The sequence below is a fragment of the Nymphalis io genome, chromosome 8 (genome assembly GCF_905147045.1).
Source record: "Nymphalis io chromosome 8, ilAglIoxx1.1, whole genome shotgun sequence".
Lineage (NCBI taxonomy): Eukaryota > Metazoa > Arthropoda > Insecta > Lepidoptera > Nymphalidae > Nymphalis > Nymphalis io.
In genome coordinates this window covers 5,887,140-5,903,111 of record NC_065895.1, presented here as the reverse complement: position 1 = coordinate 5,903,111, position 15,972 = coordinate 5,887,140, and the positions used below count along the sequence as shown (strand labels likewise).

The 15,972-nt window shown below is 30.6% G+C and overlaps 2 protein-coding genes across 6 annotated transcripts in view; one reads left to right on the top strand and one right to left on the bottom strand.

The window, feature by feature from the left end:
* Nucleotides 1–1,101: 1,101 nt before the first annotated feature.
* On the bottom strand, nucleotides 1,102–2,905 carry LOC126770317 (tRNA (guanine-N(7)-)-methyltransferase). The gene is made up of 6 exons (XM_050489683.1): nucleotides 2,672–2,905; nucleotides 2,046–2,164; nucleotides 1,696–1,880; nucleotides 1,503–1,616; nucleotides 1,330–1,431; nucleotides 1,102–1,244 (listed from the first exon to the last, which is right to left on the bottom strand). Exons 1-6 carry the CDS (start codon nucleotides 2,743–2,745, stop codon nucleotides 1,116–1,118), a joined length of 723 nt encoding a protein of 240 aa, XP_050345640.1. The 5' UTR covers nucleotides 2,746–2,905; the 3' UTR covers nucleotides 1,102–1,115.
* A 493-nt stretch (nucleotides 2,906–3,398) lies between these two features.
* The window catches only part of LOC126770279 (kinase D-interacting substrate of 220 kDa), a 50,089-nt gene continuing 37,515 nt past the window's right edge, over nucleotides 3,399–15,972 (top strand). The window contains exons 1-2 of one of the 5 annotated variants that reach the window (XM_050489581.1): nucleotides 3,399–3,563; nucleotides 3,724–3,777. In XM_050489581.1, the coding sequence (XP_050345538.1) occupies nucleotides 3,737–3,777 (41 nt within the window). In that variant the 5' untranslated portion in view covers nucleotides 3,399–3,563; nucleotides 3,724–3,736. Of the gene's footprint in view, nucleotides 3,564–3,723; nucleotides 3,778–4,640; nucleotides 5,114–15,972 lie in introns of those variants that run through there. The other 4 variants (XM_050489588.1, XM_050489587.1, XM_050489583.1 and 1 more) reach the window with 4 other exon arrangements.

The following is a 15,972-nucleotide window of genomic DNA, read 5'->3' as shown; positions in this document are numbered from 1 at the left end:
CCTAGGAAGCCCAATCAAAGGCTTTTTCTATGTCAAGACTAACTGCTAATTTGTTGTAGTTGAGTCCAAGTGGTGGCCTCTTAAACATAACTGCTTCAGCCCATCGGTCAAGTAAACAAGATCACCGGTGGTAGCTTTACATTTAATTCAATACTGTAATATGGTGATTCAAAAGTGCCCTTATAAGCCTATTTGAGTAAAGAATTATTTAATTACATTTGTATCATACGTACTATATTATACTACATATTTGACTTTTAAAGAAATATAATATGGTAAAAATCAATTTCAATGGGTCACTGTCATTAAGGATTTTTTCAACATATACCATTGGCGATACGGTGTTGTTCACAATTTATCCTCAAGATTAATAATAAACTTAAGATTAACGTTGAAATGCATTTTTCATCGATACAAACTCTTATGACAACACTATCGGTATTCAACGTATCAAAGCCGTATTACGAACATTCTGAATTATGTTTATATTAAACAAATACCTAAAAATTATATGTTTGATCCTCAAACTAAAAACTTATAAATACGACAAATTTTACTACTAAGATACTTATATTAAAATGCTCATCATGAAAATATCTACTTTTTTGTTGATAATACATATATGGAAAAAGTATTTTTCCTGTTCTATTTGTTGAATTAGTATGCTATGGTACTGTATAATGAATATATGAAAGATTTTTTATACTAACCGAAATATAAATAAAATCAAGAACAACGCGAAAATACAGGCAAAATTGTTAGGCGATGTGACGTCACGAGACTTAAAAGAATTTAAGAACTCGTAACTTTAAAATATTGTAAAAAATTCATTTTTTCAGATATCGTAAAAAAAATCGCCAGTATTTTTTATATTTTAAATATAATTTTTTGAGATCATAAAAAAGATAAGCTTATCTTCCTAATTTATTGAAATTCAGAATAACTATTTTTATTGTTAAATAAGGATAATATAATGACATTAGTGTAGACCTATGCTATGCTATGCCTATGATAGTAATAGAGGTGGACAGTAGTATTCAATAAATATAAAATACATTATAATTGCTTAAACTTAAGGTGTTTTTGAGGGAAAAAATGTAGGTGTGATAAATAATTTATTTTTTTACCAATACATTATCAGGGATTCTTTTAAAGACAGCTAGAAATTTATCTCCATTATTTCTTGAAACCTTCTGTCCTTCTTCCGTGCTTTCATAGAGCTTATCAATGATTTTATCATTTTTCTAAAATAAAAAAGCCATATTACTACAAAGTATATATACAACCTGTAAAGTAACAAATAATAAATTACAATATCAGCAAACTTACTAATTCTTCATCAGAAATCCTTTCAAACAATGGATGTTCTTCAAAATGTGTAACCATCCATTCATGTAAATCTTTAACATCTGTTATTGTATAAACAATACCCTAGAAAAAAATATATAGGCTATATATTTTAAGGAAACAATATATCATCTATTTTATCTAAATAAACTTACCTGCTCAGCCAGCACATAAGCATACTCAGAGAGTAACCATTTATTTATAATTCTCCATTTGTGCTTAGCTTTTTTAAAATGCGGATCTGGATACAAAAAGAACATTTTTTTAAGCTGGAACAATTCATTTATTTAGTCAATTTTGATGTCGATTTATTAATCTAATTTAAGATGCATTTTAATATCAAATTACCTGTCCCTTATGGAAAAAATTTGGTAAATATTTCATAGCATTTGTTCTTAGCACTGCAATGTTTTGATATTTATCTTCACATTGAATTCGTAATGCTTGTATCTTGTCATTCACATAATCTGATACTTTAACACGTATTTCTAAACCTAACATTAGATTTTCCGGAAACATTGGTGAAAGAGTCACTGGAAAGTAAAAAATAATGTTTATATATTTAACACTCTTTATTTATAAAAAAACAGGTACTGCTTTATAAGCTATAATTTTTTTTAATAGTATTACATATATTATAAAGCTGTAGTTTCTAAAACTAGGGAGATTATTTATAAAATATCTAAATAAATATTTACCTAAAAGTCCACCATATCCACATCCAACATCTAAAAACTCAACTTGTTTCTCCTTAGCAATGTCCCTCTTTAAAACTGGATATAGTTCTGACCAATCGTAATCATCTGGATGGGAAGGGCTATAAGAAAAAGGTAAGTTTAGAAAGCACATTTCTATTTACAATAATTAAATAAAAAATTGTCTAATAAAATAGCCGAGATAGCCCTGTGGTTAGAGAATATGAATGATACCTGAGTATTCAAATACTTTTAAATCACCTCATGCTCAGGTGAAAATAAACATTGAGAGCGTCTTGTGTCTTGAGTAAAAATGACTATTAGGACAGTAGTGTGATGGACAAAGAGATCTGGAGGTTTTCTTTAAAGAACTATACCAATGAAACATTGATAGTTTGCTACTTTGTTTTCTTATTATAATTTTACAGTAGACTTCTTGATAACATTGTTTTTTATTTAACTTATGAAAAAAAAGAAGAATGTCAAATCTAATTTGATTTTACATAAAAACTCACACATTTTGAGTTAAAGAAGTCTTTATATTACCGAGATTACCTATGCAATATCTATATACTATAAGCAGCTACATTAAATAACTCTTTAACTTTAAATATATCTTAATTACTCACTACTCAAAACAATGATCAGCGATAGGATTGGAATGAGCCCGTTGCCTGTAGTATTTCTTTTGTGGTAGAGACATTTTTATTTAAGCGTCCGATACGTATATATCTATATTATTTTGTATATCATAACCAAAATTGTTTTTTGAAAAACACATGTGGTAGGTACTGTTGACATCACATTTTAAGATCTCATGTATAGACTATGGGGATGATCTGACATCTTCGTCTTCTAAAAAGTCACATAATAACTGTCACATATGAGTCGATTTTATTAAAAATAAAACTAATTTTACATTATTTTTATGTATTCACTACAATCCGTGTTTTTCAAACTATATTATACCGTTTATTATATGAAAATTAAATAAAATTAGATTTTGTATTATGTTCTTTTTAGCGCCTTCATAAAAGGAAAATAAATATAGAATCCATAATTTTGGTTTTACTAGATTTATTGATTGTTTATAATTTCAACTACAATTAACTTGATGTAACTTTTTGTAAGTACTAAAGATATAAAATATTTAACATAAATTTCAAAAACTTTCAATAGATTTTACGTGTTAATTTTGTTTGATTTTAGTTCTAACTTCCGACTGATTGAACTTTGGCTTATTTTCAATTAGGTGTACCTATCTATTGAATTTTTTTCTGCTGATAATTGCCAAATGCCAATGTCGAATTCAATTGATTTGACGTTTGAGATTTTACTGTTTGTCTTCTGTTTGCCTAATGCCTATTTAATTTTAATGTATAGATATTGATGATCTCGAAACAGTAAAAAATGGTTTAAAATCTAAATATAATAAAGAATTAGTTAGTGTAGTGATTTTGAGATATGTAAGTCGCAGAAGCTCTTATACTCATTGTTCTTTAAAAGGAGACTGTAATTCAAGTAAGTGAAAATTTTATTGATAATAATTAGAAATAGAAATTATTAATACATTCATAGTATGAAACCACGAATATCATATTGTTTTAGTTTTTCTTAAATTAAATATGGAATCTGTAAGAAATTCCATTGTTTAATTAATGAATATATTATTTTGTAATAGGTTTCTTCTGTCCATGGATCACAGTAAATTAGAAAAATTTAAAACCACATTAAGGTAAACTACAGTCTCAATATTAATAGGTTTACCTCATCTTTTAAGGGTTATTTATGTACATTAATTTTTCATGCCATATTATTTAATTTTATAAAATGTATTTGGAATTCTTTTAAGCATATCTATTCTACCAGTCATTATCTCCCTAACAGTAATTTTTAATCTGAGTCAAAAAAATTGTGTTTGTAATTTATACAAAAAATGATTGCCACTGTTGCTCTATGCTCATTAATATTTAATAGGAAACCACATAAAAAATCCAATGGATCAATTCATCATGATAATTCCTTAGTTGCTTTGATAGTTGATAGCAAATAGTTTCTTTTACACATTGTTTGTACATATGGAAATCAGAGAGTAATAGTAAGAGAGAAGGTAATCTCACTTAGATTATGCTTTAAGCTATCTAACGAAATATATATTAATAATATATCAATGGCACATAGCATCGGTAATGTTTTCATATAATGGCTTTTAGGTATTTATTGATAAAATTCCATGTCAATTTTACACATTTCATATGTGCATAATTATCAATTGTTTCTTTGTGTTATTGAAATGCTGTAATTTTCCAACAACAATATATTAAAATTTGAGTTCAAATTAAAAATTGTTTCGTTATAAAGATTAAAATATTATAAAAAAGTAGATATTTATTTTAACTATTAAAGTGAAATTTATATAAAATAATAAAAAAGAAATATCTATAAATAAAGTTTAGTCATCAAGAAATAAATCATATCAAACACCAAATTAAATCTGACTCGAATATTCGCAACATGCAGTTGACACTCGTGGCATACGAAAGTGCGTTGTTTTGACGTTGGAACTTCGGCACCCACGTGCGTTGGGCAGCGCCGCACCGCGCCGCAGTCTGAGGTTGGCGTCGCCCGCGCCACACGCCTGCCATCCCACTCATACAGCCCGCTCTTATCAAAACTTCGCGGAATGTTATCAACGTTTGCGACGCCTTCATAACGTTGTACTCCGATCCGCGATTGTTGTTACTTAATTAGTGCTTGTTTTCTTAGTGCCGCGTAACAAAATGAAGAAGGAAGACTCTCAATATAGCTTGAGCCGAGGCGCTTCGAGGTCGGCTCGTTTGCTCACAGATAGTATTTCGTCTGATGAGCCAGAGACTGAAAGGCTTCTGAATTCTCAGCCTCCGGTCGTCGTAGCAATGGGCAGTGTACGAAGGCAATCACTTACTGCACCACCGTCCCCCACCGATTTTCGCAAGAAACGCGACTCTCGCCATCACAATTATAAGAACCATCTTCATCACCTTATTCATTGGAGAGATATTTGGGGCGGAGAACCGCATAAAACCAACGAGGTATAGACTTTAAACTACAATATGTTTCTTTCTATCTCTTCTTTAAAACTTTTGCAAAATTGTAAATAGCTGTTGTATTGCTGGTTGCCCCCATGATGGCTGTTTTTATATGTCGTTGTGTCATTTGTAACTTTACACTCATATCAGACTTGGTTTAATTTTATTTAAAAACAAAGCGATGAACTTTCATCAAACATTTGGGAAACGAGATGCTTTAACCAAATTGATATTTACGCAACTGACCCTTTGTCTCTGTAGCCTTGGTCTCCTTTTTCTTTAATCTAACAATACCGTACCCATAAAAAAATCTAGGTCATTATCTCGAAGCAATCAATATAACTGAATTTGTGATTTTATTTATTTATAGCAAATGTATTATTAGAAATGCTGAGAATATCATGAATATATGACCTTTTAAAACAGGACCTCATATTTATGTATGCAGGTAAATATTACTTTAACAAAGAAAAGGTTTTTCATTTACGTGGTTAATAGCTTTAAGTGTGCTTAAAATACATTACATAGTGTTTTTTGATTCCAAGTATTTTTCTGGAGATAATGTTATTCTTAAAAGTATTCGTAATTTTTACTTTTTTTAATTTGTTATTCTTTAAATTATTATTATTTACTTAATGTTAACGCATAAAAAATAACTAATTAAATCGATTATTATTAGAGAAAAATGTTATTTGTTATATATCGTAGAAAATCTAACTTATCTGAAAAGATTTTAACCTTAAACAAAGATAAACAAACCAAAACACGATAAGATAATTGTTTTTGCTTGAATTAGATTTCGAAATATATTTTTAACTTTATATTATTATAAAATTCATTTCTTTTTTATCCAAAAAATGTAAGCAGGGTGGATAATGGTCGGCCAGATGTTAAGTGGTCACCGCCACCCATACAATGGCACTGACATAAGAATAATTAACTACCCTCTACATCGTCAACATGCAACAAACCCTGTGAACTAGGATGTCATATCCCTTGTACTTTGAGTTATACAGGCTCACTCAACCAACAACGTTAAGTATTGCGGTTTGGCGATGGAGATGTGATAAATGGGTGTTCCCTTCCCAGGCGGTCTTGCACAAAGCCCTAGCACTGGTGGTAGGTGTATACAATGTCGAGTACATTACCCTATTCCGCGTTGCGGCGGCATTTTTCCGCTCTAGCCAACAACCGGATATATTAAACAATTAGTTAAACAATTATTGAGAACATCCCGCAAACACAAGATTTACTCTAATAATCCGATCGGACGTCAATCCGACGCGACCGGAGAGAACGTCAGGACCTAATCTTTGAACATACTTTTCGCGAGGCACGGAGTTGTTAGCAATATAAATATACAAACTCGAATGGTACTGAGAATTTTTTGATGGACAACTCCAGTAAACTTTTTATTTGGCTCGACCCTAATGTTTGAACCTCATAAATTGCAGACATAAGTCTGCAAATAGAACGAGGCAGTTAAACATCTGTTGTGGTTAACTCCGTTATAAATTTAATTGCTTAACCGTTGCCTATTAATTATTGTTAATACTGAATTTAAAAACCTTAGCTGAAATATTTTAATAAACAAGAAAAATAAGCATAACAAGTAGCTCAATGAATGGTGGTTATCTACATAAATTAAAGGTAAGGTGTATAATATAAAGGCAAAGAAATGTTAATGTTGTTGTTATCAAATAGAGAAATAGTGTAATATTAAGGGCGCTGACATGGCTTACTAAATCGTAACCACTTACACAGCCTGTCAAAGTTTGCGACAACTTATCTCTATTTTTTAGATAAGTCGCACCTATTTACAGTTTAATGATACCACACATACAACTTTAGATTAGAACAACTGCATACTAACTGATTAATTTTTATAATAATCGTGCATTTAAACCTGGGCAAGCTCCACAAATTCATGGTAAAGGAAAACATCGTAAGGAAACTGCACTGTTGAATAAAACCCGCATTGGAGTTAACCTCACTGGCGAGCTCAGGCCAGCAGTGGGACATTTACAAGCTGTTACTTTACTTTCTTATAACAAATATATTATCTTTATTCGTAGGTTATTTACTTATATATAGGTTATCACTAAAACATATATACGAAGATATTATATATAAACTATTATTATAATATTGAGCAACAATAACATTTTCAGAGTCAATATTATGTAGGTATGTAAGATTAAGAGTAGGATTTGTATTGTTATTGTAAAAACCGTGATATTATAAATATTTCACTAATGAAATAACAATTGCAATTAGTTTTCCATCTTCTAATTTCAGTTATATTGTAATTTCATCGAGAACATTCCGTTGCGTTATAAACGTTCATAGTTAAATGATCAAAAGCATTAACTGGTCCATTTTGATCCGAGAATTTCGAACGATACCTGTAGCTTGTACAATTTTAAGTTCCTTAAATCCTTTGATTACTAAATTAATACCTACATATTAATAGGCGAAGGCAAAACAGGTCAGTAAACTTTTCTCCATTGTTTATCGGCTGATTAACTATGGCATGAATATAACTTGATGTTATAAAAATGTTCGCTCGTATCACATAGAAAACTTTACATTTTTTTCTTATGAAATTTAATTTGTGAACTAAAGAGAATTCTGGGGCTAGTTTGTTTTGAAAATTTGAAATAAATAAAAATGGTGTAATGGGTTTTGTTATACGCCTTAAAATGTCTTTAACATTTATACATTACTCAAAGTTATTTTAGAATCTATAGTATTAAGTATCTAATTATATGAAAATATTCATTTTAAACTTCCAATTCAACAAATCAATATGACTAAAAATACACAAAATCCGGAATTGTTTCACAATAGTGTGTGCTAGATTCGATTACTCATGTTATGACTAACCTTTAAGAGTATTAGGTACATATATGTAGTTTTAGGTTTTACTAATACTTTTGCGTCTATTTATAATATATCAAATTTAAATGTCATAATAACACAAACGTCAATAGCGCACAGGCCGCTCAGCGTTATAAAAGTCGCAGGTTCGTTCTGACCCCTGGGGCTATTGTCGTCCTAACACAACCTGTACGCTTAATTGGAGAGGTAAATAGAAATATTCGTAATTCCTTAAAACGGACCTTGATAGTAGTCTTTAAAAAAACAAAAAACTAAAACCGCTATATAGAAACCACAGATGTAGTGATAGAGATACGGCACGGCATTTTTACTAAATAGTTTCTAAACCACTAAGTGTAATTTTTTCAGACGTACGATGACGTCGCGCAAGGCTTTACTGGTATACAAAGTAAAAAGCCTCGTTTAAAACATTAAAGTTTATAGTCTTATTTGTTATATGCAATAAAATTTGTTTATTTAATGAATTAATTAACTTTATTACACAACTATGTGATTGATCATCATCACGTAATTTCACTGTTTCTTGTTATTGTAATATATTTATTTACGTGCTTATTACATATCTTACATAATACACTTTTGGTATCTACATCGACGTAAACATAAGCAATTATACTTATTGATATGAATCAATGAGTTAAAAAATATACATGTATTATACCGCCAAATACCAATACTTATCGTATTGCTGCTGGGGACTAGGGGTCGAGGTTTGGTTGTACTAATCATTGGGGGATATGCCATAATCGCCAGGCTTGGCAGACGGGTTGGCGATCGTAGTAAGTTGATCATAGTACTCACAGAGACGCTGCTGCCCGTTCTCTGATGTATTTTCCCTCGGGTCGACTTCAACGCCCCGCACGGGATGAAATGGGGTGGTGATATTCGTCGCCGTCACCACACGGCAAATAAAAAGAGTCACGGGAAGCCGTTGGATGCGGGCAGCGCAAAACCGGCCAACCTTAAAATCTTTGGGGGAGGCATATGTCCAGCAGTGGACGTCTTTCGGCTGACAAAATGATGACGATGATGATTGTATTGTTGTATTGCATGTATTATTATTTTTCAGTTTGAATAGCAAGTGAGCCGGCGTACTTAAAAATATAAAGGATATAATAACTTGGCTTCAAAGGTTGGTGGCGCATTGGCATAGTTGTATGAAATAGTAAATTTTCACTCAGCGCCAATGTGTATTGGGCGTTGGTAACCACGTAACCACTTACCATCAAGCCCAGGCGGCCCATTAGCCCATCCGCCAACCTACAAGCACGATTGCTAGGCTGATATTTAAAAAAAAGAAAACCACAATTTACGGGGACGGGTCGATAAGTACTTCATCTTTGGTTTTCTAGAATAGCGGTGACGTCAAATGATGGGCGAACTATGACTAGCGTAAAATACGATCGTTTTAATGGTGCAGAAACGCGGCAAATTTCAGACTAAAGCGGCCATTTTTATTTGGCGTTACGTTGAGCAATGCACACTCATCCGACAACTAAAAATGACGTTAGGAAGAAAGTAATTTATACAAAAATCTAACTTTTGGAATTATTATGCATCGTTACAAAAAACAATTCAAATCAAATCAAAATTGTATATAAATAGAGTTTTACAAGTGTTTTTCACAAGGTAAATTTATATAATGACAAAGATTTTGTCTGATCGGAATATGCACTTTTGTGATAATTTCCGGTGTCGTAAAACTTTTCGAGCGAAAAATTGATTTTTAATTGGCTTTAAATATTACTTATACTAAAAACGATAAAATCATGTTATAATATTATTTATTCAATAGATAAATAACGTTTTATTATGTGAAACAATTAACGTACTTTGACATTATATCTCCGATCTTTGTTTCGCGTTTGGATGAACGGTGTTTGACGTAAAGCGGCCAATTATAGGAAGCACAGAAAATGTACTCGGAAAATATCTACGAAATCGTTAAGCAACGCGTTACTAAGGCTAGCCTAAGGTGCAAGTTTCAGTAGATATATTTATTAAATTGCGTAAATTTACAGAGTTTTCTACTAACGTTTTATATGTCGCTGTGATTACGACGATAACTACAAATTAGATCACCGAGTTCCCAAGAGTAGGAATAAATATTAGTTAAAATAAGAATAATTATATTTGTAAACACTGTGGGGATTATTGTATGGTGTTTGTTTTAATAGATATAATAATATATATAAGAAATGCTTGTGAAACTCAGATAAATAGGATGATAATGAAAAATCATGTTGACTTTTTTGAGATCTATAAATCTTATAAACAAAGCTTTCTGAGTCTATTATAGTTTTGGCAGACTAAGCTTGAAAGTGCGCGGGCCGACATTTCATTCTGTCTACTTTGAAAGCTATAACATACAATATATACAACATATTTATTATATGCTACATTGTTGACTATCATAACGTGATAGCACCATGTCAATCAGCCTAGTAAAAACCGGTTGTCGGAAAAACAAACAACCAAAACTTACATCTTTATAATATTTGTATGATAGAATCGCAAACATAATTATATAAAATTAATACAGTTCTATGTAAAATAGTGATTTTATAGTAATATATAAGCAATGTTTGAACTAGAGGAATCACACTGAAATGCTATATTCGTAAATACATTTGAGCTCTCAATGAATATATATTTATATAATTCTTTATTATCAACACACCACCGATTTTTTTATTTCAATAATAAATCTTTTATAAATGATCTACTAACTGTGATGTTCTTCACAGCTGCGTGGAATGAGTGATGCGTATGACAACGCTGATCAATTACTAGCAATAAGTCGCGTACGTTCAATTTAATCCCGACAATTGAAACTGCAGACGCTCTATTACACAAGACAATGTTTTAAAATAATAATATGCAGCTACCCTGTAAAATGTATTTCCAATTTCTCCCGCTTACAAATTTTCAAAAATCTTTGCTTACGTTTAAAAAATAAATCTATGTTCCACAGCTTCTAGACTTAGTAGTTTTGGGTTTATGGGTTGACAGCCATTGCAAACCAACTTGTATTATTGTAGTTAATCGATTTTGTATTATTATAGTATATATTAATTTTTTTAATATATTATAACGAGGTTATCTGTCTTTTTTTTTTGGGGCACAAATACAGGTTGGTCGTTCAAAATCAATCAAAATAGTAATAACGCTCGTAGCTCGTAAAAGCGCGTAAATTGTCATTTTTAGGTTAGGTTGTCACCGCAACGTATCGAAATATAGAACCCAATAATTTTGCATTAATTGAATTATATTAAATAAAATGTAGGTCTATATCTCAAACAAAAATCAACAAAAACTAAATATTTAATAATGTACTTTGGCTACTAAATACTATTTAATTCCATAAAAATTTTATATAGTTGATATTATAATTATGAGCTGAACTAAAGAGGCATATAACTGAACCTATAAAATAATAACTTATTTTTTTAATATTTTATGTATTAAGTGTTTATCTAAGATTTAGATTATCCAAAAGTGTGTGTTTGAATTGGTATCGATAGTTACGACCTTGACCATGATACAAAATAAGGTCCAAAAGTTCAAGGGGATGGACAGAACTCGTAACACTATATAAATATACATCCATACCACATTTTAACCACATGACAGTCATTCATTTAGTAGTAATCATTCAACAAACAACGGAATAAAACTGCAGTAATGGAGAAAATTGAGCTGTTATGCTTGTAGGTCAAGCGGTGTATGTTTATGTCGATAAAGCAATGTTGATTTGAAAATCATGTTTTACAATTGACATTGAAAATCGATGGCCTATTAAAGCCACCTAACTAACGACACTAGTAAGCAGAACAGATTGATAACTTTTCTATAATTTAAAAAAAAAACAACAATGATGAGACATCATTGAAAAATTTAGAAATACGATGTGTGATATGTTCAGTATATCCTCTACTATTATTTGTTTCCAAATTTAAAAGAGGGGAGTGGGTCTCATTTTGAGAGTAAAGTCAATATATTAATTATAGAAAAGTTATCAATCTGTTCTGCTAACTAGTGTCGTTAGTTAGTTAGTTGTGGGCATTTAAATTGAAAAGGAAATAATAGGAATAGTTTTAATTTAAAATTTTTGGTTAACAAGTCAGCATCAAATTTATATTTAAAAAGTATGTTATATTAAAGTGCTACAATAGTTAAATAATACACGGATTAAGTTGATTTATTTTTTAGTTACTCTATTATTTAAATTATATTTTCTACATAATTAATTAGTTATGTATTATAGATCATTAAAGTAACTATACCTCTCAAACAACGGTTCTATTGTTGTTCCAGTCTTATCTTTATGCCTACATAGTTAAACTGACTTTGCAATTATAATTATGAAGCAAGCGTTACTGGCACTTTTAAATATATTATGACGTCAAACCGAATAAAATCATGCAATTATTACATTAAATATTGTATAAAGTGTATCTAATGTCTAATTATATATTACAGTAATAATGTCCTCCTGAACAATATCAGGCACGCCGGTCTCAAAGGCTAACTGCACAGGAAATATTATATTTGCACAAGTTTACGTAGAAACACTGGTTTCCGTTCACGTACTCTCGAGAAACCGACTTGTCAACGTCAAGTTAGTACTAAGAATATCTTGACCTCTTGAATTTATAGGCCCGACTCGGATTTAAATCCGGGTTTGGGATGTTCATAAAAAAGGTAACTACTTACCTCACGAGGTAGTTAAATATTACAGTTGAATTAATAGAATATATAAAAAACTGTTACACAATTAAATAAATATTACTTACATTTAAAAAAAATACATTAATGTATGTACAAATTAAAAATAAATATAAATTGATAAAAGGCGCACTTGGTTCGAAGTGCTTAAACGTGAGCGTCAGTATTTTTTAAATAAAGTTAATTCAATATAATTCAACACCTGCGTTTTAAATTATTTTGTGGGGTAAATGTGTGTTTAGGTAATATGGGTAATATTAGGTATGTTTCTTCAAGATACAATTACTATATTACAATTTAAACGCATAGAAATCGCAATCGCGCGATTATTAGTTAAGTTTAACGCGTTCTAACCACTGTACCATCTCTCAGCTCGGCTCCTTTAGCCAAATACCAATTATAATATATCTTTTATATATTTAGAAACATAATGAATGATACAAAACTATAACAGTACCTACTTCTATAGCGGAATATATTTAGGCGGCTCTCGTGAAAACATAAAAACCACATTAAAAAAACTATGTTAGTATAAGCTACTATGTGAGACTAATGATTTTTTTTAGAAGTTATTTTAAAATAAACTATTTTTTTAATTATATAAAAGTAAAAGTAATACAATTCGAAAGCCGAGATGGCCCTGTGGTAAGAACGCGTGAATCTTAACCGATGATCGTGGGTTCAAACCCGGGCAAGCACCACTGAATTTTCATGTGCTTAATTTGTGATTATAATTCATCTCGTGCTTTACGGTGAAGGAAAACATCGTGAGGAAACCTGCATGTGTCTAATTTCACTGAAATTCTGCCACATGTGAATTCCACCAACCCGCATTGGAGCAGCATGGTGGAATAAGCTCCAAACCTCCTCAAAAAGAGGAGAGGAGGCCTTTAGCCCAGCAGTGGGACATTCACGGATTACGGGTTACGGTTACGGAAAAGTAATACAATATATTATGTTAGTGAAAATAACATCTAAGCTTTATTAGGGTAGCCTTGCGGTAAATAATGTAACGTGACTACACGGGCATATGTCAAGGACGCAGGGCAGGATAAGATAACGTGGAATGAATGGAGTTATAATAACATGCATTTTTTTAATCTTTATTCATTTCATAATTCATATTGTTCTATTGGATAACAAAATATTATAATATATCGCACATTTCAATATTATTAGAGTTATTACTTAATAATATTTTATGTTTATCTATATTTTCTAGATTTTATACATATAATATAAGGTTAAGCGATTAAATGGTGAATTAATAAATATCCAAGTTTTTAGAATTAAAAAATATATTTTTTGGGCAGCATTTCATTTAAAAATATCCAGTTATTATTAAAATAAAATATTTACACATAATTCTATGTATATAATATGTTATATTATTGTATGTAGGTATGTATTGATATAATAGTTTAGTTTCACTAAAAATAAAATAGTTTTAATAAAGATAAGCCTTTAACTAAAACACATACCTAGGTAAGGATCCAAGACCTAGGCTTCGTCTATGCCAAAGTTCATTACAATCAGTGGTTTAATTATTTGTTTAGTGACACGTGTTGAGATACCTGAAAAGACAAGCAGACAGAGTTACTTTGTAATTATATTTAAAAGTAGTCGGATTTTATGTGATACAGCTATTTAATTGTTAAAAGTCACAAATTAATTGTTAAATTCACAAGATAATTGGAATTCGATTCCTTCGAGTTGACTAAAGCACAAAATTATTTTTAAATAAAAAATAATACCTAAGTAATAAAGTAAGTATATAAAATCTAATACCTACGTTTGAAAGAATGCAACACCTGTATAAAAGCGTGGGCTTATTTCTTAGCACTCTCCGGCTGCCTGCGTAGTGTGTACGCCCCGATTTATATTATGGTACGGACATAAAGTATAGCTTAAAATGTTGTATAAATACTTTGTATGGGAGGATATGTAGAAGGAACTTATTATTTCGCGACAAAGGATAAGCGCGATAAGATTTAGATTTGAATTCGCAACTATCGAAACGAAAAAACACAAACACACTTGAAAAATGGCACTAACGTCCGTGTCTGTGAAGATACAACTAATAACATAAAAAAGGAAATTTCTAAGAATATATTAGAAGATAAAAACACACAGCGCCGACTCTAAACGAATGGTGACGAGTTTAAATTTTAATAATAACAAAACTCGGATCACTAATACATACCCAGTCTTGCCGTAATTTATAGAATTAAATCAGTCTAACAGATGTCTGAACCTGTAGATTTTTGTTTTTGCGTCGTTTGTTTGCACTTTTTCTCATAAACATTATATTAAGTATTAATACATGCTAAAAATGAGACCTACCTATATAAATTACGCATTACTTCAATAGTGCTACGTACTTATGATATATATAACCTACATACATGAGTAGTTGATCGGAATAATTAAGGTTAAACAGAACGGCAACTGTAATAACATATAAATTTATTTTCATTGCAATGCCTTGATAGAGTTCCACGCATATTGACATAAGTCACAAGTACCTACCTAAATATGATGCTAACTGCAAGTGATACTAATACTAGTGTATTCAGATAATGCTGGCATAATAAAACAAACACATAATTATGTGTAATTTACGTTATTATAATAAACAACTTATGCTATTCTTAATCAAAACCTACTAAGTTGTCTTAAACCGATATGTAGCTGGCGATCATTATGATACAGATAAACATGATTTAATCCTGTTTTAAAGTTCTACATCGTTTTTGAGTTACAGCGCTTCATATTTGTAACAATAAAAAGATACTAAATTATTTCATGCTACGCCCGTCTCTCATGAGGCAGACATTCAGAGCATTATCGCGAGACGTAGTTTTGAAAATGTAAAAAAACATATGCTCTATTAACTCATTTGTTCAGATTTCTAGTTGCGTCCATTCGTTTCGTAATTACTTCCGTAAAATATATGGCAGACTTTATGTTCGCTAATTTTGAGCTTTAAAAATATATTCATATGCTTTTGGCATATCAGGGACCTGGATGCCTCATCGATTTTCTTCGTTTTTGTAAGAAATGTAAACATCCCTCCAGAGGCAAACATGAGCAAATCCTGTAGCATACTTTTTTAATATATTTAAGCGCTGTAAATAGACGACGCAGAGATAACTTACTGGCTGGTATACCATATACATAGTATAACATTTTTCTGTGGTCTTTCACAATGTCAATAAATAATCGAACAGTTA

What these genes read in the sequence shown, in the direction of transcription:
- LOC126770317 (XM_050489683.1), bottom strand. Translation starts at nt 2,745, where the DNA reads ATGTCTCTACCACAAAAGAAATACTACAGGCAACGGGCTCATTCCAAT. An exon ending in CTTATGTGCTGGCTGAGCAG is followed by an intron (nt 1,432 to 1,502) that starts GTAAGTTTATTT and finishes ATTTTTTTCTAG; the next exon opens with GGTATTGTTTATACAATAAC. An exon ending in GGATTTCTGATGAAGAATTA is followed by an intron (nt 1,245 to 1,329) that starts GTAAGTTTGCTG and finishes TTTTTATTTTAG; the next exon opens with AAAAATGATAAAATCATTGA.